This window comes from Pseudopipra pipra, chromosome 3 (assembly GCF_036250125.1).
Source record: "Pseudopipra pipra isolate bDixPip1 chromosome 3, bDixPip1.hap1, whole genome shotgun sequence".
Lineage (NCBI taxonomy): Eukaryota > Metazoa > Chordata > Aves > Passeriformes > Pipridae > Pseudopipra > Pseudopipra pipra.
Genome location: NC_087551.1, coordinates 33930773 through 33958630, shown reverse-complemented (window position 1 = coordinate 33958630; position 27858 = coordinate 33930773). Strand labels below are relative to the sequence as shown.

At 36.2% G+C, this 27858-nt stretch overlaps 1 protein-coding gene across 1 annotated transcript; it reads left to right on the top strand.

Annotated features, from left to right (window-relative positions):
- The first annotated feature begins 441 nt into the window (after positions 1 to 441).
- FEZ2 (fasciculation and elongation protein zeta 2) lies at positions 442 to 27670 on the top strand. Its single transcript, XM_064648599.1, has 9 exons — positions 442 to 731; positions 2204 to 2312; positions 5392 to 5508; positions 6959 to 7103; positions 10125 to 10393; positions 13132 to 13212; positions 17839 to 17914; positions 20169 to 20234; positions 25463 to 27670. The coding sequence occupies exons 1-9, from the start codon at positions 478 to 480 to the stop codon at positions 25477 to 25479; spliced, it is 1134 nt and encodes a 377-aa protein (XP_064504669.1). The 5' UTR covers positions 442 to 477; the 3' UTR covers positions 25480 to 27670.
- The last annotated feature ends 188 nt before the right edge of the window (positions 27671 to 27858 follow it).

The window sequence follows — 27858 nt, the reverse complement described above, 5'->3', positions numbered from 1 at the left end:
GCACGGGAGTGACAGTGCTGGTAAGAACCAAGTATCTCCAAAGCTTAGTTTCCCAACTATTGGGTGGCTGAACGAAGGCAAAAACAGTGAGAAAGCCACGCAGCAGGTTACAATGAAACTACTGCAAATACTCCTTCCATGGCAGGGGCGTTGGTAGTAGGTGGTCTTTTTAATGTCTCTTCCAACCCAAACTATTCTATGCTTCCCTCTTGTGCCCGATGAGCTGCCCCTGCTCGGCGCGGGGATGTGCGTCAGTACAGACACCGATCTGCGGTGCTGTGTGCGGCCGGGCCCCGCTGGCACAGCCCTGCCCTCGGGCCGAGGGCCGGCCCGGCTCCCCCCGGCACAGCCGGGCCTGTGGGCCCGGCCCCGCCCGCCGAGCGCCGCCGCTCCGCGCCCGCCCCGAGCCGCGGGAGGCGCCGGGAGCGCGCACGGCCGGGAGCGCGCGGCCCCGCGTCCCCGGCTGCGGTGGCGGAGATGGCGGCGGCGGCGGCGGCCTCGCAGCGGGACCCGGGGGACTGGCAGGACTTTTCGGGATTCCAGCCCTCCGCGGGGAGCGGTCCCGAGAGCGCCCGCGACAAGGGCGGCTGGAGCGGCGGGGATCTCGGGGCGAAGCTGTCCCTTTGCTTCGAGCCGCCGCAGGCCCGGGCTGGTGGCGGCGGCGGCGGCGGCGGCGAGAGCCGCGTTCCGCTGCGGCCTCTGACGGAGCAGAGCGCACTGCAGGACGACGAGTGAGTGCGGGCTGGGGGGGGCGGGGGGGAGCGGGGGGGCCCGGCCCGGCCTGAGTGGACAGCGCGGCCTGACAGCCCTGTCCTAGAAAGCGCTGCCCCTGGGCCTTGGCGAGCCCCGGCAGGGCTTGTGGGCTGCAGGAATGGAGCCTTTCCCCGCCCCCGGGGCTGCAGCTGCGAGCGGCCGGGCCCGGGCAGGAGGGCACGTTCGGCCTCCGCGGCGCGGTTTTGCCGTGGAGCCCTCTGGCTTTATTCCCGTGACGGCCAGGGAAGCGTGTGAGCATCCCTGAGCCTCTGACCCCGCCGGGCTAACGGGAAGTACCTGTCCTGAAGTTCAGAGTGACCGGGGGTAGTGTTTGTTTAGCGTCTTGGAAAGTGCCCACTGTCTCTGTTAGTGCAGAAAGCAAATGAAGAACAAAATCTCAGCTGCAACCGTGATAATTGTGGGGGGGTTTCCCCTGAGCAATAAAGCTTTTCTGACTCATGCTGATTTCCAGTTTTTAAACATTATTTTGCAAATATTTATACTTCTAATTTTATAGTAAATTCAGTAGCTTATCTTCATTAAAAATACTGCAGTTTTACTTTAAGGTAACAAAATTGTATGTCGTCCTCTAAGAGATGAAAAAAAAAAGGCCTGTCAGGAAGAGACTAGATATCTATGGTATAAACAGTGAGGTAAGTTCAGAGAACCATGAGTCACGTTGGGCAGTGATGGGGCTCTGTCTGCTCTTCTGTGTCTGGCTCGGCCATTCCTCTGACCTCCTCTGAGCCTTAGCTAGGCAACCACTCCAAACATCCACCCACAGCAGAAAGCCAGGGCTTGCTGGGTGACGAGGAAGCAGCCTACTCGCAGAGCTGCTCTGTTGAAAGTCTGTACCAGGGTGGGTCTGCGTGTGCAAGGCTCTGGTACTGCCACTGTAGAAACAGCTACGATTGACAGAGTGGTGGGATAAACTCAGAAAGAGTACTTCTGGATAAAACTAAATTCTTTCAAAGTTTTAGTGTAATTTGTGTATGTTTGTTGTTCTGTCATAAAGGGAAAGAAAAAAAAACTGGTTCAGAATTTACTACTCAGTCTAATTCCTTATGCTAATGTGCAGAAGAAAAACAGGAACAGCATTAGGAATGGAATTTATAGCTCAGTTCAAATTTTGTTAAAGGAAGGGCTCATCAACCCCCAAAAAAGATTTTGAATATGGTTATATAATTACCATGGAAGCTGTCTCTTCATTTATTCTTCTATTTCACTTCTGTGCGTACATTGTTTATAAAGGGAAATAAATTATGTTTATCAAAAAACATTTTCTCTTAGCTTCAAAATTAAAAATATTGTGAGTAACTTGCAGATGAATATTTAGGGAGGAAGATATAGTTACTGATACAGGTATATGGTCATTAAGAATATGTTTATTGCTGATCGATTGCTGCTGATTTTAAGGTCTGTGTTTTTGTTCCTTTATTCTTCTCTCCAGGATTTGGAATGCTTTGACTGACAATTATGGTAACGTGATGCCAGTTGACTGGAAATCTTCCCACACCAGAGCTTTGCACTTGCCAACACTGAATCTTTCAGAAAAAGGGGTAAGTTCTGATCAGCAGAGGTACCCTCTCTGGATCTTTTTTACTCAGCAGCGAAATAAAACTATTTGCATTTGTATAAAAAAGTGTCGTCATTAAACGACTGAAAATATTTTTAATGCTTGCCATTATACATGAGAGGTTTTTAAAAATAAAAAATCTAACAACCATTGATGTATGTTTGCATCTCCTTGGGTTGAAATAATGCAGGGTTAGTTTTAGATGAATGTTCATTAGAGCCAGAGCATGATAGAAAGAAATGTAAAATGAGAAAGTGCTTCACATAAAATCTTTCTACTGTCTGATTCATGTTGGACACTGATGTGGGTAAGGGAGGAAAAAAGGCAGGGATACCCTGATTTAGTAAATCCAGTATGGACTTTTTTTAAGTTCATCTCAGTCTGCAGTCAGATGGCTTCTTTAACAGGAAAGGTGGCCCAGGAGACACTGAATTGCCAGAGTTTGTTTTGTTTTCCTTATGTAATGGTCTGGGGAGAGAACAGGGAATTAAGAGCTTCAGAGAGGTTTATAGAAAGGGTTGTCCTCCGATCTTCTTGTAAGTGGATTAAAACGTTTCAGGAAGAAAAGCCAGGAGGAATTCCCATCTCACAGGTCTTCTGAGGAAAAGAGTGGCTTATCTTTTAAACATAGTGAAGTTGAGTTACGTTGTAAAAATATCTGTCTGTGTAACTTGAGAATAGGGTAATGCTTTGACTTCAGCCATCATTAGATAATCCACAGATGCTTTTAATGTGACAGGAGTGAAGATTGTTCTGTTGAAGAGGACATTTTTGGGGTTCAGCAGGGGAAGGTGCCAGTTTGGAACTCACTTTATTGATTTGAGACTGATGTTTATCCCTTGAATTTGACTTGTGTTTATTCTAATTTTTATTAGAGTGCTTGTTCAGATTTTCTAAGTGGTTTTAGAGTAATTACGTCCTTACATTTTAAGTAAAAATACAAAAGCCCCCCCTGCTGTGACCTGGTGTCACTGAAAAATGGACTGGAAGACTAATGGATTTCTTGATAAGGAACTAAGTATAATATTTTTTAAAAAAGTTTCATATAGTTTTTGTAAGTTATTTGCAGGCAGCTATGAAGAAAGTACATAAAAAAGTGTAAAGTGCTGTTGCTGGATTAGAAAGAATCTTAGATGTGCTGCCAGGAGAGGGAAGAACAGTTTATAGATTAAACATATCTCAAGGTTTTTCAGCTTTCACTCCACCTGGCATGCCTTCTGATGTGTAAAGCCTGTCCGTTTGGGAGCGTTTGACATACTTTTTTTCTGCTTCTTTGTGTTCAGCAGTATTTCTGGATATGTGACAGCACATATGGACCAGCTAGCAGCTTGTTTTAACTTTCTTACCAGGAATACTAACAGCTAAGCAACACTTCCGTGACGCGTTTGAAACTAATAATATGCTGCGGAAGTTGTGCTTAAAGCATTTCTCCTCTGTTCTAGTAGGAAAAAATGTAAGATGAATAAGGCTGATTCATCTGATCTCAGTTGCTTCACATCACAGATCTGCGCACACTTTTATACATCTCAGACAGTGAAAGAAGCGAAGCGGTTGGGTGGAAGTGTTGTACATAGTGGTACAACAACAATTACTTGTTTGTTTTATTTTTGCTACATTGCTTTTAAGTGGGTCATTCCCTGGTACTGTGAGGACAGAAGGAGGCACAGAGTGTGGCTGTGGGGGAAGCCAGGTGTTCCTTTTAGCACAGGCTACAGCTGATGCTGTGGTGGTTTATTAGCCTAAATTATCAGAATATATCCTGATAATCTCAAATATTTCTGGACATGTCGGAAGGGGAAGCTGATCTCCTTCTTGATAAACTTACCCTTGCTTACTGTCCCATTTTTGTTGCTGTAATCTTGTATACATGGAAAAATATTTGAGGATGGCAGATGTTAAAAAAATGCCAAATTGGAGTGTATCTGTGTAGTAGGTGAAGAGATATTCTTAGTGGAGCCTTGTCACTGCACGGTAATTGTAATTCAGATTCTGGGAAAAAAGTGGACATTTGACTTCATTCCGAGGACTGAAGAAATGTAAATTGTATGTTATCCCCTATAGATGAGCTATCTGGGGATATTGGTTGCAGCTTCAAAATGAATCTGAAAACTATTAGGGTTTCTGAAGAAAAATTGGGAAAATTGGAGAATTACAACAAAAATTGAAAACTGATACAGTGAGACCAAGGACTTTGTACAGCCAGTCATAATGCTTGTAAATTAGCCAAAAGACCAGTAGAAGCAATTGAGTTAAAAATGTCAAAGGTTAGGGCTTGCAGCTCTGTGGGGCTTTTTTAGGTTGGTTTGGCTGGAATCTAGTAATAGACAACGTGCAGGAAAAACTAACAACTTTGTAAATAAACTAGAATATATCACTGTGTGAGAGTAAAATATACATGACTAATTAAGGAGGGGATTTTAATCTTTTCTTTTACTATATGTATATCTTTGGTTTGGAAGGATGAGTATAATTTAATGGTATATGTATGAGAACAGTGTTACTTCTCTTTCTTTTTGAAAAGACCCTGAGGTATTCACCAGTGTATTTTTTAAATAATCTGGGGTGATACCAATGTTCTGATACCAGTTTTCAATATCAGCTCTTCTCAGCTTTTTTCCATGTCTTTTATTAAGTGATAACGTAGAACTATAAAAGCACATAAAGTAACAGGTTTGTGTGATGTTAGTTATTATAGGCAGGTTTTTTCACCATCCACTGACAAGCGTCTATCTTCACTTAAGATTTAAATATCTACATTGGATTGACAGCCTTCCATGTAGATATCTGTGTGTCAGTGTGTATCTGGTCTTTATATGCAGAGATTATTTAAAGAGTTTAAAGACTGATGGCTATTTTAACTTTCTGCAGTTGCAGTTTTGATTTAATTTTCCAGGTTATTTGACAGCAAGAATTATTGATTCCATTATTGCAGGCACGGAATCTGTTTCATTCTTAAAATTCAATATTAGTTTTGGGTTTTAAATATATACATGTATTTTATACACTCACATTTGGATGTGGGTATATATATTTATATAAATAAACCTTTTCATGCTTTTTAGGTAAATGATAACTTGAACCTTGACCTGTCAGATGATGAAGAGCTGAGAGAACAGTTGGATATGCATTCTATCATTGTTTCTTGTATCAATGAAGAACCACTTTTCACAGCAGAGCAGGTAAAGTGTTCAGCAAAGTTAGTGTTGTTGGTGTAATATGTTCTTTTAGTCTGTTTTTTTTTGTTCTTCTTCTTACTCCTTATTGTAGCTAAGCCTTCTTGGTTGTTCTTTATTTAGGGTTGTAATAGTGTGTGAGATACTACTATGTCATTCAGATATGAAAAGTATTCCAATGCTTCAGGTGAGGTTGATAGTCCAGGGTCTTTGAAATCTTTATGCATTTCTTACCATGAATCAGTCAGAAAGGCTGCTAAATCAGGTGTAAGAGTTAAAAAGCAAAAATATTTTCAGAATCTTGGTGTGGTAGAGTTCGTAGTTTTCCAGCATGACTGTATGGCAATTCATAGCTTCACGTGGCTTTATTGTTAGCAACAATTCTTTGAAGTTTTTGCCTAACTTGAGAGCAGATCAATGTTTCTGCTAGTAAGGTTTCAGATTACTTAGTGCCTAAAGACTTTGGCTCCAAACCCATGGAAATTGCTCTTCTGAGTAAGGTTAATGATGGTCTATTAAGATCATGCTTTAGGAAGCAAACACAATAATATATTTTCTTATTATTTAAATGGTTACCTGTGAACTCTGATGAAGAGGGTTATTAATAATATGAGAGACAGGATTGCTTGAACTGCCTCAGCTCTTTTTTACTGTGAGGTGGATCTCAACAATGATTACAGCCTTTAAACGTGTAAAAGTTGATGTGTTACTTATTCAGATGTCTAGTTAATAATTTGTCCTGTAGAACTATGGTCACTTGTATAATGAAAAGTAAGCTCTCCACTCACAGAATTTCTGTTCTCATACCTTCTGTCTGGCTCAAGTCTTATGTGCAGGGATGCAAATCAGCTTCAGGTTATGGTGGATCAGTTTGTAAACTTCTCATAGGCACAGCAGATTTTCAGGCTGTTCAGGGGGTTTTTTTGGTTTTGTTTCTGAGGTTGTTTGGGGTGGGGGTATTTTGTTGTTTGGGTTGGGTTGGATTTTTTTGTTTGGTGTGAGATTTTTTGGGTGGGTGGATGGGGGGTTTGTTTTGTTGTTGTCTGTTTCTTTGTTTTTGCTGGGTTTTGGTTTGGTTTGGTTTTTGGTTGATTTTCTTGGGGTTTTTTAGGTAGAGAAGTATAGTTAAGTAGAGGGACGTAATTAGTTTTTGGTGTGTTTTCCTTCAGCTGAATACTCAAAAAAGATACTGCAGCTTGCTCTTCAGTTCAGGTCTCTTAAGCAGAATCATGTGTACCTTCATACAGAAATAACCATGTAGTTTCAACACACTGCTTGCTATGTGATTACCAATTTACTGTGACAAGATACGGGTATTCTCAGGGAGCGAGGATGTCAGGATGTCAGTATGATATTTTTGACTCTCTTCCATCTGGTCTTGGTGTTAGTTTCATCAAATGGCAGGCTGTTTCTCTTCAGACAGGAGGGTTTTCATAAGGGTTTTCATTTTTCAAAGGTGATTGAAGAAATAGAGGAAATGATGCAGGAATCGCCTGATCCAGATGACGATGAAACACCGACCCAATCAGATCGGCTCTCTATCCTTTCCCAGGAAATTCAGACACTTAAGAGATCCAGTACAAACAACAGTTATGAAGAGAGTAAGTGATATTTATTAAATATTTTGCCCTTATGCTTACTGAAAATAGTTGAAAGGGTAAGTTGGCCATGTGTTTAATTCAAAGGAAGTCCTTCTTATGATATATCTGTATTCAAAAATATTTTCAAAATGCCCTGAAAGAACAGTCTAGATTAAGAACATAAATAGAGGACTTATCTTTGTCAGCTTTCATAACTAAGAATAAAACTTTATAGAATTTCAATTTAAAGCAAATACTCTGAAGGCTGATACAGTGGAATGGGATTTCTTCATGGGTAGAGTGATAAATTGGTAATTGTTTATTAAACTTTCACAATTTCTGTAAAGTGAGACACTTTATTGATGCCCATATGCTGTTTAAGATTAGCTAAAGCTCTTGGAAGCTGTACAGTAAATAAGGAAAAGGGTGTTTCTTTGGTACTGTTTCAGTCACTGCAACATATCTTCATTGACAGTAACACAAAAATAAGGTGACCATTCCTTTTTTCCCCCATAAGGACCATGCATATTTTTCAGTCCTCCCATTCCTCTTCAAAAAGTTTAAAAGTTAAAAAAATCCTTTGTGTCTTCTACTCAAATTAAATCATCTGTGCTTCCCTACACAAAAGCAAAGAAATTACACGTATAGTTTAATTGTAATAGGTTACATTGTATGAAAAAGAAACCTGTGACTAACCACTTTCATGATGGAAAAATTTGTTTAATGTATGCATTTGTCACAATCAATTTTGGAAGGTGATAGGGATACGAAGAATATTCATTAGACAGTCGTTATATTTTGGTCCCTCTTATAAAGTTTAGTGATTTCTTTCCTGTAGTCTGGGTCATCAATATAAACTGTAGAAGATTCAGAAAACTGGCTGACCTCTTGGGGCATCACTTACAGTTTCTGCTATGTTTCAGATTTATGGAGGAGATACCATTTTCATGGCTGGACTCTCAGCTGTCTCAACACATAAATTTAAGGAATGTGAAAGCAAAATGTATTGTGTTCAGCAGGGCTTCCTGCTTTCCTGACAGTTCCATATGTCTTTAGGTTTGGAGCTAATCAAGCTTGCTTGATATTTCATATCATATTTATTTTGCTTTGTCTTGAGTCCATCTTTTCTGTTGCATCTTTGTGGTTTAAAGGTCAGTCTCGACTGAACTGTGCCTTGAGTTACTTTGGCAGTTAATTTAACTTTGCTTCACCAGTTTCTCAGAATCTGTTTTCTTGTCTTTCAGGTCACTATTTTATTAAAAGCTCTTGTTACCTTTTTTCGGTGTGTGAAGGTGCTTCAGTGTTGGTCTGCATCTCTCTGAAATTTTTGCAGGTTTTTGCTGGAAACTGTCTGGCTTTTATAGGATAGATCAGAGGTGTTCATGTTTAGGATTCAGAGCAGGAAATCAAAGCTTGTATTTAGTTTTTTCTTGGATAGGGAATGACATGTATTAAGGCAGTCCAACAGTCAAGCTGTGGTTACACAAGTGAGTTCTTTAGCCTACATATCTAAGTTTCAGTACACGTAGTCTTCTGTATTTGAATTCCTCTGTCTTCACTCACCTGCATTAGCTGAGTATTTCCTATGTAGCCCTTTGTAGACTTTGATAATGACAATTGATCTATCATAAACAAGTCAGAACTGCAGTTGGGTAGCCTGCACCTATGTTTTTGGAACAATTGTTTCTTAGGCTGTGAAGCTGGTTTTTAAGTGTTGGGACTCACAGGTGCTCTCTCTCAGTACTGTAACAGGGTTTGAACAGAGTTTAAGGCCTAAGCTACTCTGAAAAGGTCTCCTTTACAGAGAATTGTCTTAACAGGTTTCATCACTTTTTCTTTAGTTGAATAAGTGACAAGGAGCTTTCTACAATCAATTTTCCCTGCTGTAATTTAAGAGAGAAAATCTACATGTCACGTATTACCTTTGATGTTTCTAAGAGCAACACTTTTTTGTAGTTTGTGACCTTATTTATATTTTTCAACACTTGTCTTGTCAGTGTTTTCCCTTACAAGAATTTTTTTAGACATGATATTTACTAGACTAATTTTATGAAACTAAATAATTGCAAACATCTATTCCGTGCTCTTAAACAGATTGTACCCGTCAGTGTAATCAGGACTAGCTGTTTCTCAAGTGCCATTTAAAATTATGGTCTTTGACATAGCAACTGCTGGGACTTACTAGCTTCCTGGGTGTGTCAGACTTAAACTGGAACAAAAAGCAGTCCTCTAAGAATGTGCTCATTTCTAACCCAAGCAAGCCTCAGAACATTTTCTTGATCATAATTTCACTCTCTGTAACACATGACCCAGTAGTACCTTTGAAATGCAAACCTGGATGTTTGTTTTTTCCTTACAAACTGACATTTTACAAGCTTCTGATTTATCTTTGACCAATTCAGTCTCATGCTATCTCAAAACTATTAATGCTATTGATCTAGGTTTTTGTTTCAGGCAACACAAGGCCATGCTTTTGGCTACATGGAAAATTTGGAGAATTTTGCTAGTTTTTCTGCTAAATACCTCAAAAAATATCATAAAACTTTGGCACAAGCTTTTATTAATATGCATGCGTACCTTAGCAGTATCACCAAGAAGATTTTCTTGCTCATAGAATATAGTTTCTGTATTGCTATGGGTGAAAAACCCAGGGATTCCAGAAATGCCAAAGTTTTGATTGTCGTCAGAAAATATGAAGGCCTTTTACTTTGAACAGTGAGTGCAGGCGGAAAGTAATAGTTTACAGTGGTGTCAGAAGTTTAGCACTTATTTCAGCTTCCTTAACTACCAACACACTCTTCATATTTGCAGATTATCTCAGATTTCTCAGAAGTAAGAAAAAAGTTTGTCTTCTTGTTGCTAATCTGGCTGCCTCTTTTAGGAATTTTATTTTAGAGCTTAAATATAATTAAGAGTTAAATATAGTTAAAGAATTGAATTTTTTGTTTTGAGAAATTTCAGAGTACTTTTTTCTTTTAATCCCCATAAGTTTTCTCATGCTTAAAATCTTGACAGATTACTTTTTATATGAAATATTTTTAGGAATAAAAAGATTGTCTGTTGCTGAATTAAATGAACTGCTAGAAGAAATTGAAACTGCTATTAAGGATTATTCTGAGGAACTGGTACAGCAGCTGGCTCTACGAGATGAGTTGGAGTTTGAGAAGGAAGTGAAAAACAGCTTCATTTCTGTCCTCATTGAAGTGCAAAACAAACAGCGAGAACACAAAGAAACTGCAAAGAAGAAAAAGAAGCTGAAAAATGGTAGTCCTCAGAATGGCAAACAAGAAAGAGGTCATATGCCTGGAACAGTAAGAAAATTTTTATAGCTCTTTATACTTTTAAAATGTGTTTTGTTTTTTCTGCATGGGAAGTAGTAGTTCTAGATTATATCAAGATACCTGGTACACCTGCTTCTATGCTTTCATTCACAAACAAAGCTTAGCCATTTCCTATTGAGAATTTTTTTTCACAAAGTTGTGTAATATTTTCCTCTTCCCATACTCAAAAAAGATTTCTTTAACTGTTTGCAAATTAGCCTGGAGCCAGCATACCTTTCTTGCAGAAAGTACCGTCTGCAGATGTACTGCTCTGTGTTCTTTTGTCAGTAGGCAAACTCATTTATCTGTTTGGTTTCACTGTATGGATTTTAGTATGTTTTAGTCTTGCAGGAAATATCGTTGGTGTAGTTGTACAGATGTTTATTGATTGTATTGTTTTTTAGGTAGGAAAAAAGTGAAAGTCTTACCCCAGATCTCTTAACCTGGGGCAGAGTTACTACATCCAACAAGAGACAGGGATAAGGCCAAAGTGTAGTGCAGAGGTACAGGGTGGGGAGAATTTGTTTTACTGTTAACAGAACACCAGCAAAAGGAAAAATGGAACAAAAATGTCTTTCAAGTGGAGTTCAATAAGAAGAGTCAAAGAATGAAAGAAATTAGGTTATTAGCTTGTCAATGCAATTTTTTCTTTCTTATCTGACTAGTATAATTTTAAATTATTTGCGATACTAATGTTTGAATTTTTTAGTGCCTCTTACAGAATGCAAAAAATGTGGTTTTGTAGATCTTGGCTAAGTCCCAGAAGGAATGCTTCAGTTGGACATTAAAAGGTTTGGGGTTTGCTTTTCAAATATAAGGAATGAACATTTGTAATGAAATATAAACACTTCAGAATCTATTCCTAAACCTACAAGAATAAGATACCTGTGATATAACCTAAATGGGGTTTTGATCTCTTCTCTACAATGAGAAATCTATGTGTAGCTAAATGTTAATGAAACTCTAAGAAAGTATGTCTGGAAAACCATACAAAGTTGTCATCACTTTACAAGAGCACCGGGAAAAAGTTCCTTCTTGGTTCTCAGTCCTGGAAAACCAAAAAGTGGTATTTTACCTAGAAAGAAAAATAACTGTTTGGTTTTAAAACTTGAATCAAGTGATTCATAAGCTATTCTAGTTAGTTTCAAGTTTAGAAATGTGAATGATGCTTACAAATATAACTGTATGTTGTCCCAGTATAAGATGTTTTCATTTTTGGCCGCTTCAAGATGCTGATGTGTCAGGTTGCTTTCTGAGAGGGAGTGAACAGACTAGCTCATAAGTAAGACTGTATGCTGCACATGTGTGATTCCTTTGAAAATAGCTTTCACTCTCACTAGATACAGACTTGAGAGCCCTCTCCTAGAAGGAGGTGCAAGCTTCCTTGCTTCAACACTCCTTTTTTTTTTCTTTTTTTTTCTTAAGAAAGTGCTGAGAATATGCATACAGAGAGTATGTTCAAGTAGCTTTGTGAAGAGTGAGTTTCTATTAATAAATAATGTATAAATTAGTAATTTTATTAACTATAGTGAAGTCTCATTTAAATACAAAGATTGGAAGTAGAGTTAAATTTTCATACTCTAAGAAAATGAATTCTCCTGTAGATACTATAATTGAATTTGAAAGAAAATAGATATTTTAATTTTTTATCCTTGATACAGTCTTTGGGTAAATCACTTTCTTAGAGTTCTAAGACTTTTACCTCTCTCATAAAGGCAAACTGGAGAGCAATTAAAAATAGTCCAGGCTTGAAGATACCAGTTCCCTTAAGTATGATATCTTAAAAGGGTTAAGATGGCTTTGGTAACATTTATGTCTTTACTGACCTTGTTGTGCTTTAGAAAGCAAATCAATACTGTATTACAGCACATTTTATTCCCCCTCCCATATATATATATACATTCAGATAAACATGCTGAGGTGTGGTCTTTTTACTGCCCTGTTTCAGCAGCTTGACAGTTTCTTCTTATATTCTTGTCAGTTGCTGATTTTTATATTGCATGCTAAACATCAAAATTATTTTGATTTTTTTATTTTATTTTATTTCACTTGTCTTCTCCAGCAAGCAAAAAGGATTACAAAGTTCAAGGAAAAAAACTGTGGTTGGATTATATATTATTTTTTCTTTACTTGGATTCCACAATTCTATGTAATGGAGCTTGAAATCAATATGGGTGTATTATTAGCTAGTTTTGTATGTTTTATCATATTACAGAAAAGGGGGAATTGTAATTGTTGCTTCAGTTGTGGAAAAGGAAGCATGAAAGCGTAAAACATTTTAAAGAGGTGGAGACTGAACAGTGTTTCTAGTAGGTGCCTAAAATCCGAAAAATCTGAAAAATTGGTATCAACAGTGTCTTTAAATGTATATCATTCAAACACAAATGTTAGAGGAGATTTTATTATGAACTAAACTTTTAAAAATGCTATTTTTTACATTCCAAAATGAAACAGCCTTAAAAGGCAAGTGTCGATTATCAGGTCTGCAGTGAGAAGGTTTTATTTGAATAAATTTTGATGTAGAAATACTGCTTAACTGCCATTATAAGGTTTGCTTTTTAATGATAAAAATTAAGTAGATGAATGAAGAAATAGAAATGTGCTGAAATACATCTCAGAGCTTGTCTTTGTCATTTGTCTTTCACAGTCTTGATAAATGCTGATTAATAGTCCTCTGAACTTTTCTCTGTCCCTTTTTTTTCTCTCTGCTGTGTTTTCACTACTTGTAGCGCTTCAGCATGGAAGGGATCTCAAATGTCATACAGAATGGCTTCCGCCACACGTTTGGAAACTCGAGTGGAGAGAAACAGGTGCTGGGCTATCTTCTCTCTTTTTTCTCATTCTTTGCCTGCACTTTCAGGAGCTGAGGTCTTGAAAATTGACAGTAGTTGAAGATAAATGCTGAGACAGTTAAAAACGGGATAAAATCTTGCAATCTCTGCTCCTTCCCTGCCTCAGGACTCTGATCAGCCTTCAGTCTCTTTCTCTCCTCAACAGGACTTGATACCCTGATGCACTGAGCTAATAACCCGTTATTTCTTACCCCAGACTAAAAGTCTGTTTTGCCATGATGCATGCTTCAGATACGTTGCATGTCTGTAAAAATCTAATATCTAGTCAAAGAATATGTATCACGTTAGATGTACCGTTTCAGCCTTCAGCATTAACAACTTGCACACTACCCCCAAGTGAAAAAAGGTTTTGTTTTCTTTTTTCTTCAAATGTTCAGAGCTGATATATCTAAAAACAGAGTAGAACCTGGAAAATGCATAGACTGTATTGTATGTCTTTTGCCTTTGGAAACTGCATGCTTTTAAAAGCAGTGAAATGTGTGCAATGCAGATTACCGATATAAAATACCTGAGCCATAGGCAAGATGTTGTATGTCCCTCAGAGGCAAGATTTTATGCCTTATTTCAAAATAATACTTGGCTGTTTATTTCAGAAATGTAGCATGTATTTTATTAAGTGCATTCTGTATTTTAGTGAACTATTAATGCTTATGCTATTATTTAGTGTTTTGGCACACATTACAAAATATTGGTATTTCACATTATTTAACACATAGCCACCCATTATAGTTAATGCAGTTGTGCCAAAGGAGTGCATTAGAGTTAATTTTTTTTTCCCAGTGAGAAATAATTTGAGGCAATAAATTGTCTGGTAGTTTAGAAGTCAAGACTGATTAGGCTTTTGTCTGGGAGATGAGTGTTGTATCCTGCAGAGGACTTCGGGAGGTAAAACAACAACACTCAAGTCATTCCCGAAGCACGAGGTTAGAAATCATGGACTTAAGCACTTACTCGGGCAAGGGATGTGTATGAGAGTTTATGAATATATTGATCCAGATATTTGTCCCCAGCTTTCGAGATCTTGAACACATGTGCAGAGCTTACCTAACTGAGTATATTATCTCAATACTAATAAAGATGTAGCTCTGTTGTTTTTTTCTTTGCTATATATATATACAGCTATTTACCTGTATCTTTAGGCATTTTAAATATCATATATTTTCATGACATGAACATATTTAGCTATGCCATCCCATCACACTTCTTGTTAAAAGACTTTCACTGCTTCCTTCTAGACATAAGTAGCATAATCATATGTTAACAATAACATTGAGTGGATAACTCTTCCAGTCATTTTTTGAATTAATTTACTAATGTTATTCTTCATGTTGATCATACTTTTCCCCTGATTTATCTTATACGATATCCTTGTTAGTGGGGTTATGTTGTTTTTTTCCTTCCTATATCCTAAAGGATCATGGAAATAATATGAACTATACTGGAGAAAGGTGGGAAAGATAATTAAATCTGTTCTGATTTAGTTCCTAGAAATCCATTTTTCTATGGCATTTGTTTTCTGTTTGGAAGGTTTTTGTTTGATTGGGCCTTTTTGTCACATTACCAAACCCCTGGCCTTGCTTCTGAAATACTGGTGTCTTCTTCTTATTGTATCAAGTTGCAAAGTAAAACAAGTATCAGATATTCAGTTTCTTAGTGTTACTCTCACGGTATTGAGTGGTTTTTTCAGGGTGTATTGTCATTATAAACTCACATTCATGTGTTTTCTGCTAGCAGGCAAGAGTTAGCTAACAATCTGGAATTGCGATTAAAAAAAAAATGCAAGGACAGACAATTTTTTGTGTACCTGGGAAGGCAGAAGTTCCTACACATTATGTCACAACATAAAGTTTATGGCAAGTTTGAACACTTATTTTAGAACTCTTTTCAGTCTTTAAATTAAGTGGTACTTCCCACCTTCTACTACCCTCTGATAGTGGGTACTTCCTTTTTTAAATTTTAGCCCTTTTTTCTGTGTGTATGTTTGAGACATAAGTGAAAATTAATTGGAGTTCTTGACAACATTGAAAGATAAACTTCCAGTGAGCACTTCTTGTTCCCATCTGATAATGCAGTTGGGAAAAAAAAAAACCAACACCCCTCTGCATAAAAGCCATTGAAATGTTTGTGGCTCTTTCTGTGATCATACTTCCAGAAGAAAATTCAAGATAGTCATCTTAATTTTGATTTTCAGGCATATCAGACACTTTTTCTGGTTATAAATTGTGATGGGAGTTGCTGCTTATCATCAAATCTGCTTCAAAAATTTAGAGGTCACAGATTTAATAAGTGGTCATGTCAGTCAGCTACACTTTAGTCCCTTTTTCATCCTTTTCATATGTTATCCTTCACACAGTAATTTATGGAATGAGTTTTTATAGTGTTATTATAGAAACTGATTGTTACAGCTGCAAAGTGTTGATGAGAAAAAGAATTTTTTCTGGAAACTAGGAAAGAAATTGCTTTTTCTGTTGTTTTTTTTTTTTTAATTTTTACTCTTAGAGAGGGAAAATAATAGGAGTTTACAGGAGAAGAAAAACAGGGATAAATCGATGTTTGATCCAGTGAAACATGTCCTGGTAGTTTGTTGTCTAGGTAAAAGGTACGATGCCACTTAGTTCTGAAGGTTGGAGAAGGCAGAGGTCTGATTTCTGAGTTAGTAGATCCACTTTCATCTTTGACATTTGCAGATTCAACAGCCTTTTATCTAGCTATCGATTCTGGTCATTTCATTAAGTGGACACTTCTCTGCTGATACTTGGTTGGTTACATCTCCTATAAAAGAAATTGAAAATTGTTTCCTAAGAAGCATTACATGCTTTCCTCTGCTGTGCTGAGTGGATGTGAGAAAATGCCAAAAGAAAAGGGAGGGAGAAAAGCACCCTGTGTTTGCAGAAGGTCTTGGTGAGGTGTCAGTACATCCCGTACGACTGGTTCCCTTAAGTGACACTGAACTGAGTCTGTTTGGCTTTAGACAGATGATGTTTTTGAGCGTGAGGTGCACGATCCTGCTGAAAACATGGCAATGGTTGTAGCAGCGTTTGGCAACACTCAAATCTCTTCTGCAAAGTGAACCTCTTCACCAGAGTCTGTGTTACACTTGACTCTCACTGAAGTGCTGTTACTAGGAGAGGAGACCTTTTACCTTGTATGACGTGTTTTCTGCTTGTTGCATGGAGAACTACACAGATCTCAAGTTGGATGAGGGATTGAGGGTTACTTTGCCTACTCCCTTGTAGCTCTTAACCCATAATAAAAGTTCCTGTTAAATTCTTACAAACTGAATTGAGGGAAGTTTATCCACTGGAGAAAATTCCAGTGATTTCAGTACTTTTTAAATGCTGATCTCTTTAAGAAGAATATGCATCCATATAGGCTGCAAATTAAGATAGCATCTAAAATGCATTTAATAAAAGCAATAGAGTTGCTTCAGAAATTTGAAAATTAATGTTGTTTGCACTGCAGGCATGAAAATCTTGAAAGAGGTGAGAAATTTTTGCTTTTTTTTTTTTTAAGCAGACAAGAATTAAAGATTTCAGTAAATAGAAAAAAATTGAGTTGGTTTGAAGCAATCTGTTAGCACACTCAGCTATGAAAATGGATAATTTAAATCAAATTCCAAATGGTGGGGCCTTGTGTTTCATTAGGCTCACCTTGTTCTTTTTGGTTGGAACTGTAAAGCAGCAGAAGGTAAAAGTTGTCCGTTTTCATTTTCACCTGACTGAAATTAGGGGCATCCTAATTTTCTTTGCATAGGGGACTAGATCACCTTCAGAGCTGGGACTGGGATTTGATCTGTCATAATCTTTGGAATGTTTCATGTTCTTGATACAAGTTAACCGGTCACTGAGAAAGTCTTGCGGCTGTTTTGAGGCTGTTCAAACGAAGTTCGAGTTTGAAGATTTGTTTAGGTTTTTTCCCAAAATACTTCTTAGCACTCTTCTGCAAACCTGAATGCCTTACTTAAGGTATCTCAACAGCCTGCATCAGTTGTGCTCTGGAATCCTTTAAAAAGGTGACTGTTCTTAGTTTCCCAAGGTTGAAGGTTACATCCATATTTACCTGGAAAGGTTTTTTATGTATTTTCTGGAAGGAATTACTTTCTGATTTTAGGCACAACTCATGATGCCTGCTTGATATTTATACTCTTTTTTAAGAGCAAGTTTGAAAGTTGTTCATCTGCATTTATAGTGTTGTTTGAGGAAAGGTTGTTCTTTGAGCTTTTTTTTGATTGTAAGAAGTACTTTAGGTATATGAAGGACTTCTGGAGGGAGAAGAGGAAGGATTTTGCTATTGGTATGCATAGGCTCTGAGGAAGAAGCATAGCAGAGAAACTTTATACTGTAAACAGCTCCAATTTTTTAAATACTTTTTTTTAGTGTTTAGCTGCATGGCTTCTCAAATGGCCACATAATTTGGAGAAAAAAATAGAAGTTGGCTTCTGTGATAAAGGCTTTGGGATAGGAAAGGTAGAATCTTAATTATTTGTGGCTAACAATTTCAGTTGCTACAATTTTTGCAAAATAAAATGCAAGCAACAAAGTTGCATGAAAGGACCTTCAGTTAACTCTGTTTTTCATTTGACAGTACTTAACAACCGTCATTCCTTATGAGAAGAAAAATGGACCCCCATCTGTTGAAGATCTTCAAACATTAACCAAAAGTGAGCATATGAAGTTCCCCCACTGATCCTTTCCTCTTTGTATTTCCAATTGTGTTTGCTCCAAACCATTACTCCATGTACTTTTCTCTTCCCCCTTACCCTATGCCATGTATGTAAAGTTGCATGATTTTTAACCATACTTTTTGGCCAGCTTTAACTGAGCCTTCATGGTATGTTGGTTTTCTATTTGTTCATTGAAACCTTGAAGGCTAGAAACTTGCATGTATCAGAAAGTAAAAGTTCCCACATTACTTTGACAGCTGGGCCTTATGGAAAATACTGCATGTCATGTAATTTGGCAATACTGTCTTGTAGTGCCCAGTATACCTCTGTTTGTTTAAACTTGCTGTGCTTTATTGAGGTTATTGTAATGACTTTGAAAAATTGAAGTGGATGTCAAGACACTTGTGAGTAGTTGCATAATGATTGTGCTTGATTGCCTTTAAAATAACTGCCTTCTCTCTATAGTTTTAGTGGTTTGTTTGGGGTTTTTGTTGCTAAATTTTTATAATTAGGAATTCCAAACCAAACGAGAGTTTTGACCATGCTTTCAATTCCCTGTTCTTCACATCTTTTTAGCCAGATCCTCAAAATTATTTATAAGTTCTAAGTTTTCTAGTTGTTTGGGGGCTTTTTTAACTCTAATTTGCAAGAAAAAACAAAGTTGTATTTTTAAAAATTACCTACTAAGGTAATTTAGAGTATCTCTAGGAGTCAATGGCATCTCCTTCTTCTGAGGTTTATAGGAACAGTTTAAAAATAGGTGGTAGAGTGCATCAATGTATTTTATGAGATCTCAGTGCAGGGCTTTGGATCTAACTATGTCCTAAGGTGATTTTCAGCAGCACAGTTCTGTGATTCCACAGGTGGCTGAGATGGTAAAAGGCTCATTGGTTATTTCCTAGAAAGAGAAAATAAATAATGCATAAATTCTGGAGTAAATGAAATATTTAAGCAGGAATTAAATTTCCCTTATTTTTCTACAGTAGACACCCTTAGCTGTTAATTCATACTTATTTTGTGACAAATGGATTTCTCATTTTGTGTCTATTCCTGCACTGAAATTTTATCCTCTTGCTATATTTAAATTTCTCTTGAAAATATTAAGCAGAGAGAGACTAAAGCCTCCTGAAAACATTTTGTGTTGTTTGACAATTTATTAACAGAATGTCTTGTACAAATGCATTGTAAAGAGTATTCATGGTATTGACTTCTGTTGGCTGGTTGTGGCTGGAACTTCATCCTGTGACTCCATTGCAGGTCTCTGACTCGCTCTCTGCTGTTGTTAGGGCCAACAGTAAAGAAGGTGTTTAGGGCTGTTCAGTTGGTTTTTCTTTCAAAGCTGTATATTATTCCATAGTTCTGAACACTAATGTCTGTCTGTAAGATAAAAATTGATATTAAGCACTTTATTAAGCACTTGTTATAATTAGAGTTTAGAATCTCGTGTGAGGAATTTGAAGATTACTGCTATTCGATATAATTCTTCATTTTTGATTCTTTCAGTCATGTCCAGAGTGCTTTATAAAGGGTTGTCATTGTTTGTCGTTATGGAGTAACAGACAAGCTGATATGTGTCAAGTTGAGCTATTCCACATGCTTTTCTTTCTTCAAAAATAGGCAAGATGGACAAGATTGACTTCATATACATCACAAAAATGACATTTTGGCATTATTCTAAGTTATTGCCAAATTCAGTCATGTATTTAAAATTTTTCTAAGCTACAGCAGCTAACATTCACCATTTCAGGAGGAAAAAACCCACCGCTAATATTTTCATAGAATAAGTCACATAAGTATTTCTCCAGAAAAGCTTCACTGTTCCATGATTTGAGGTGAAGATCAAAGATATTAAGTAATGGAGCCACTTTTGTGGCCTGAGATTTCCAGCCCATCAATAGTTGTTAGCGCATATTAGTTTTGGGTGTGGTGGCTTTCTTTCGGTGAGATTTTTTTGTAGGGAATAGGTCCTTCTTGTTGTTGTTATGTCTGATGACATTTTATGTAATAATTAACCACATGAAATGGGACTCTTGCATCCGTGTACTGTGGAGTTCAGTGAGAATTACACAAGTGAAAGGTGGAGATGTGATGTGTCTCATTCATTGTATCTTCTCATATTTCAATTAAGAGTTTTCTGACTAATCCGGTAGTAATGTCCCTATGAGTAGTTGAAACAGCTCCATGGTATTTATTTTGAGCATTGTGTTTAATTTATGGCTAAATATCTGCTTTACTTTTTTTCTTGCTTTAGTTCTACATGCCATGAAAGAAGATAGCGAGAAAGTGCCAAGCTTGTTAACAGACTATATTTTAAAGGGTGAGTGTGTTTCTTGGCAGGGATTTTATTTTATTCTAAATTAACTTAAAGTACATTTAAGGTGTATTTGAAAAGAATGATCCTACAGCATTCATGAATTATGTTGCCCTTCTATCAACGAAACTTTCATTTATATTCTATTTTGTTCAAGATTTCTGATTATACAGTTCATAAATAAAACATGTTTATTTTGTTTGTGATAGTATAATGTAGTAAGTATGCAGTGTATATTCAAACAGCTGAACAACAGCAGCAGGAGCAAAGAAATCTGGCTCATGAAGTTAAATAGGTACAACTTATGTTGTACAGGTTTTTCAGAATCAGAACTCAAACTGCATTTGCTATATGACTGCTTATAACTTCATTTTAAGTGTTGCCTTCTGATCAGTAGTAAAAATTATTTATCTATTTTACTTGTTATAACTTCTCCACATTTTATTTTAAAAGTTTTTGTATGAGTCATTTATTTTCCAGTATTATACATGGATGATATTAAGAGAATTTCAGGCATTGAAAGTCACTGCTTACTTTAGCTTTAAGGAGCTGTTCCAGGTAGCTTCCAGGTTGTTAAATTATTTTTAAATGTTTTTCTTCTGACTTCGTTTTTGCTTAATCTTACTGATGCTTATGGTCTTACTTCAATTCTTGGCATATAAATGATACCAATTTTTTTTAGTGTTTTAAGTTTAGCATATGCATCAAACTCCCAAGATCTGAACAAACAGCTGCCACTCAAATGTATATTACATTCTGCTTTTCATGTGCTGCAAAAGTTTTTCTCTTCTTTCGATATCATGCTTTCCAAGTCTCGCTATTTTTTTCAAATATACAATCATTTGACTTAACTCCAGGTGATTTTTAAAGGGTTTTTTATTTCTTACACAGACATTCTCATCTTACACATATTTGACAGTACTATCAGGTTTAAGTTGTATAGTGTGTTGTTATTTAAGAAAATCTGAAAAGAGCTGTTCAGTATTCCAGAAGCTCCGACAGACTTCCTGTTGGAAGAGGTCAATTTCTAAGTTTTGTGTAGGGTTGCACAAGTACCACATACAGTAAGAATGCAGAGAGCCTTTCAGTTAATTCCTTTGATTGTTCCATTGTTTGGTTACCCTTTCTAAAAATTCATCTTAAATTAGACAAATGTATTTGCTTATGAGCTGAGAACCATGTAGGATCAAAGTTTTTTTAATGGCGATGGCACTAGTCTTTAACTTTGTGAGGCACTATCTTTGACCCAATTGTTGTCAATAATTAAAAATTTTTGCTCTTCATAATACATCTGGTAGAAAGTGATTGGATTTAATAGTGCTTTTTACAGTGTCTGCTCTTATTTTTAGACGTAGCTATCTAGAAAAACCTTCAGATCACTAGGATACTGAGAAGAAACTGGCTGCCTAGGGAAATGGAGCAATCTCCTGCAAAGAAGGCTTATAGACATGGATTACCTGAACATATGATAGGATGATCTAGGAAGCTTGAACTGAAGTTTCCTCCTGCCTCTGCATGCTTGTGACTTACAAATCACCAGGATGTTCTAGTAGCTAGATGTGACAATTACAAAAACACCCTACATATGCAAGCGCTGTTATCTCTAAATTGTAAAACACAAATGATGGGAGTATGAAGACTAATCACTTACATCACTCATACTGAAAGGAAAAGGCAATTTCCCCTCAGCAGTCATTTCCGTAGTGAACAGGACCAAGCCTTTCTTCATCCTGTGTGGGTCTGTGTGCACAAGTGGCAGGCAGTTGTACAAGCTAGGGAGCACAGAATTTTACTCTTCCCTTCGGTGTGGCCTTAACTGAGCTGTTGACATTATGTTAAATATTTATAACTCAGCTAACAGTGTTCCATTGTAATGCAGATTTATCCTGTGAAACAAAGTCTTCCAGTTGTTTCTGAAGTTGTAACCTGTTTCTCATTTTCTGCCACTAAAACTTCTGGCCTGAAACCTCAGTGAGGCTTTCATGGCACAAAATACTCCCAGACACCTGTCTATTGTCTGGAAATTACTTTTAAAGCTTGTTAAAGGGAGATTAGGTAAATTCTCTACAATCACTAAGATTAACTTTTAGCTCATCTTTTGTACCTGAAATTCCAACCTACTCCTTACATTCCAAAATAAAAGTAGTGCCTTACTTTTTGAAGATTCCGCTGTACTGTAAAATATCTTGGCAAGGTAAAAATCTTTATGAAGATTTAGGGGTTTGAATTTGTTTTCCAAAAGAAGTTCTGTATCCAGTGGTAATAATCCATATGGTATGGTGGTAATTGTATTCATTTTACAGTTTTCTCCTCTGTGATCCAGCTGTCATCTTACACTGAATGGATTTTATTGCTTTTTCTTAAGCATTAATCAAGAAATGAAATTTTGAAATGTGTGAATTATATCACCAAACATACTTTGTTCTGTTAAAATCTTTTAACTGCTTGTTCCTTTGAGGATCATTTTGTCTAATCTTACAACAAAAAAAACCAGACAGGGTGTTACATGTGACAGTAGGATATGTGTAGCTTTATGGAAAATCTGGTTATTTTGGTATTTGTCTGCACAGGTAAGTGCAGACAAGGTTTCTATTTTATATATATTTATAAATATATATATATATTTTATTCTACACAGCAAAGAAAAAAAATCTTAAAAGTAAACCCTTAATGATTTTTTTAAAGCAGCACTGTCTTGTTATTCTATGGTATGTAAGAAATTAGAATATGCAGTCTTATGTGGGTGTTGTGGCTGTCCACAGAATTATTGGTAAACTTTCCCAGATATTGGTGGCCACTGTTGAAAAGTTACTTACATGGTTTTGAAGCAAGAGCTGAAGAAAAAATATCAGGAAAAAGATTATTTTAACAATCGCCAGAGTATTGTTGGCACAATGCAATGGGAAAAATAAAAAAAGAATGCTGTGAGCCTGGAAAGGTAAATGGAACCATAATGTTGAGCAGTAAGTGGTGATGTAACAGGAAATGTTACCACATTAGTGGTGTTCTGATAAAAAAAAATCCAAAAGTCAGTGAAATGAGTTTATGTTTTCTTTGAAATTCAGAGTGTTTTGTAGCATTCACTATCTTGAATAACTTGAACTAAATGCCAAAATAATTCTGAAATTTGGATCATGTAGGAAGACACACACAGTTCCCTTCTGTCTGCGTTGTCTAATAGTCACTATCTTCATTTAATAATGACTGAATAGATTTGTTTTGGCAAGACATTTTGGGCAAGAGCTGGAGCATGGAATTGAAACTTGAAGGAGAATTCTGCAGCCAGATCACCTATTGATCTTCCATGGATTATTCTTGTACTTTTTTTTTTTCATAACCAGCTAATGCTTCTGAAATGCTGCAAATAGAAATCCTCAGAACATGGGATGTGCAAATCCAGTATAATAAAGAAATTACAAAGAACAGTACAACTTAGTGCATTTCATGTTAGAGAAAAAAACACTTCTCAATAAGATTATTAGGTTTGAAATTATTTCTCATGTTTACTTTTTTAAAAGCATCCTCTTTTCCCAATTTCTACTGCCCCCTTGTGTCCCCTAAAATGTTAAAAATACCATTTTTTTCCTCATACTCAAGTCCCTCTTTCCAGGGGTCAGTTAGGTCTCCCCTGGCTCTTTTCCACAGGGAATATTTCCTCACAGGTAAGTGTCCAGAAGCCAGACTAAGTACATATTCTGTGTAGAGTTGGGTCCAATGCAGTAACTTACCTTCTCTTTCTTGTTCATGGTGCTCTTACTGAAGCCCAAATTATTTTCAAGGGAATTTTTTCTTTTTGTTGGGTTCCGTTTGTTTTTACTTTTCAGTGAACATTTCTATCCTTAACACTAATGAAAAGGACTTAGTGGTTTCCTTTGCAAGTAAATTTTAGTTCTTCTCCCGTCAGCATATGATTCATGTAATATTTTAATATTGTATAGCTTTAGAATTAAAATAGATGGTAACATGAAATTGATTAGCATTTGCAATTGTGCTTAATTTTTTCTGAATATATTTTAATATATCAATATTGTTATTATATTTTATCGGTAGAGATCATGAAGTAGAAACTGGGATTTGAAAAAGAGTGTGGGAATGAATTTGCTGACAGGGAACGAAGTACCAAACCAACACTGAAATTCTTTATCTTAAAAGGCACACTTCTAGACTGAATGAATTAATTAATCATTCTCTGTACCTTTTCAAGGTTAATATTTTCCTTATTCAAGAACACAAATAAGTGTAAATATTTGTGACATCCTTGAAACATAACTATTATATAACAATATATGAGTATGTATTCATAGTTGAAATGAATGCCTTTGTAATCAGATGTGTCATTACAGTAAACTGTTATAAGATGTATTTATTGATAAGCTCTCTGTTCTTTTCCTTAACAGTCTTGTCCTTAAACAGTAATCATGACATAAAAATACAGTGCTACAAATAATATGCTATACATTAATACTTAGTAAAATGCCTGAAATACCTAGTTTTGTTTTTTCTAAATGTAGATGTCATGAAAACAGTCATTTTCCATCTTTCACTTTGCTCTTTCATATCTGTCCTTTCAAGTAAAAACTTAATATTTTTTTGTTTTAATAAAACCAGAATTTATATCTTATTCCATTTTTAAATTATGCAAGTGTTTCAGATAATGAGAACATTTATTTTCTTGACTTTGAAGTTTTTGTTTAATTGTTACACCTGACTTCTTTATTTGCTTTTGTGTTGTGCTAGCATTGGTTTGAAAGCTGGATTGCTCTGAGGTTTGTGTCTTATGTTGAAACAGGAATGAGAAACACATGAAGGACATGTCTTATCTTCCCACTGTGTGATTCTTGTACATGCACCAGAATTAGAAAGTAGAGTTAGAATCTCAAATTGTCAGTGCATATTTTTAAAATATAACTGCATGTGTCACCTGTTATTTAATGTTCTGTTTTCTCATAGAACACTTCAAAAAGCACTGTTTAAGACATGACCTTTAGTTAACTCATTTCTGGATAGTTAGTTAAAGATAGTGGGTTGTGTCACTTAATTAGCTTTTGAGAGAGGCTGATAACTTAATTGCCAGTTTCAAAAGGTTTCTAGATTTTACTGTGTTACTAATAGGGTAGAATTCAACATTTAAATATTTTAGTATATACATTACATTTTTATACAGACTACATTGCATTTTTATACAGACCAACTTCACTGATGTTTATCAAGATGTATTTGTGGTTCTTTTGCAGTTCTGTGTCCTACATGAAGAGGGCTGCCTTTCAGAATTAGCCATGCTCCTTTCTGTGATGAGAAGCTTTCTGTGGATATAACTCATAGTATTTTTTCATTTGGCACTATACCTAAAAGAAGTATACATTTACCTCCTCTGTGTGTACGTGGATTTTCTGATCCTGCAGTAAGTCGTCTGGGCATGACAACTCATTCATTTTAACTTAATAGTGCAATGAACTGGAGCAGGGAACAAACATTGTACAGTTTTACTTGCATTGTTCAGACTTTTTAAAGTCTATTTTTACATTGTATAGCATGTAGTAAATCCTCCTGCACATTTTGTTGTTGGAAGGAAAAGTAAACTTTGAATAGTGTAAATAAAACAAGGCTTATTTCAAGGAATCCATATTTAAAAGCATCCTTAGTTCCTGTAGCAAAGATGAAAAAAGGATCGTAGCCAGACTTGGAATTAAGGATTCAAGAGAGTTCTCCAGGACGCATTCCAGGATGGTGTTGGTGAAAGTCAGCAATCAACACTTCTTTGAAAATGATAATGTTGAACTATACAATGGTATTGTTCATAGATGAACAAATCCAGATGCTTTGGTCTGACATAAGTAATTGTGTTACCAATTCTTTAACACAAACATCTGAGAAATGTAATGTTTCATATTTCGTTTTATTTTAATTATTAATGTTCACGTGGCTTAGATATGCTCCCATATTGCTGCTATAGTTTTAGAGGTTTTAATAAGTGTTTGATCTTAATGAAAATGCTTCAATATATAAACATTTTAAAAGACAATATCTTTTTAAAAGTACATGTACAGTTTGAATAACTTGCACCTGGCTTCCAAGTTAGTATTATATTGAGACATTTGTTGTTGTGTTTCTAAATTTTACTACAAATCTCTCTTATAAATTGTATGCATTGTCTGCTCTGTGATGATGTGTCTGCATTGAAACAGATGAGAATGTATTTTACAAATCCTGTACAAGAAACATACCCCATAATCTCAACCTTAAACACTTGCCACAAGTAATTTTGCCAGTCTTAAAGATTAGATTGAAGTTTAAAGAGTACTAATAAAAAAAGAAAAAGGAACTATTTTCTAGGTTGAATTCCTATTGATTCTATACCCAGATTTATATACTGAATGTCTAAAGGCACTGGAATATAAGGTTCTAAAGAGATAAACTTGTGTTTTCTTCAAATAGTTTTTTCCATCTGAAATCTTCGGGGTTTTTGTTAGTTAAAGAGAAATATGCTCTTGAATACCTTGCATCACTTCAATGCTCAATTTTATCATCATCACCAAATACTATTTTGATCAGTAAAATATATTCAGTTTAAGAATAGTTCTCATAATGTTTTTTTTTTTTTCTAAAGGCCTCAGAATTTTTGTCTTTTGTGCCTTTTTCAAACCATAAATTTTTCAGTTTAAAATTCTTTTTCTCTCTCTCCTCAGCTTGACACATACTTGCCAGCCTGCTCGGGAATAAATAGATGCTCTGCTTAAGTGTGTCATATGTAAAGTTTTTTCATTGCTTTATTTTATTTCATTTGTAGTTTCTCTAAAAAAGAAAGCTGCCATTTATTTCTGTAGCTGTTGTGTTATGAACTCATTATGGCATGCTTTTTGTGTAGAAATTCTTGATGTTGACTTGATGTTGATGCCTGGAAACTGGCAAAGGGGGTGACCCTGCTTTATTTTTAAAATGGTGCACATGCGAAACCCACCATATCTCTATATGAGATCTATTCAGAGGTGCTTCAATCTCCTGTTGAGGCTTGAAGTGAAAAGATGGAACAAAAAAACCCAAATAAACAAACAAACAAAACCAAACAAAAAAAAACCCACAACAACCAAGGGAAGAATTTAAAATAAAAAAAGAAAAAGACAATAACAAAAAAACTTTTGACAAAGTTTGTGTTACTTGTAGCAAATCTTGGATAACTTAAAGTCATGAAATACTGGAAGTAATGAAACTGGAAAGAAAACTCATCACTAAAGACCAGAAACAGCTTTAGTGAGCTAAGCAGCTGCTTTGGTATTTCATGCCTCTCATCAAACTAAGCAAAATTTCATTTTGAAAAGTACCTGTTTACCTTGTATGCATTAAACAACAACTGCCAAAGATGGCAAGTATTATATGTATACCTATATATGTACATAAAAAAATAGATCTCAGAACATTTGAATAAAAAGAGCCATGCAAATCTGCTTTTCTGCTGAGTTCTATGCACTTTGTATTCTCTATTACGCATTCTTTTTCCAGATCCATTACAGAATCTTGCATTCTTTCAGGGAGATGGATTTCGTTGTTCATTTTAGGTTTTGCATGTGACAGCTGTAAATGGCCATCCAAAAGCAGTAGCTGAGAGATGCCTTACCAGAGATTTAGTAAAAAT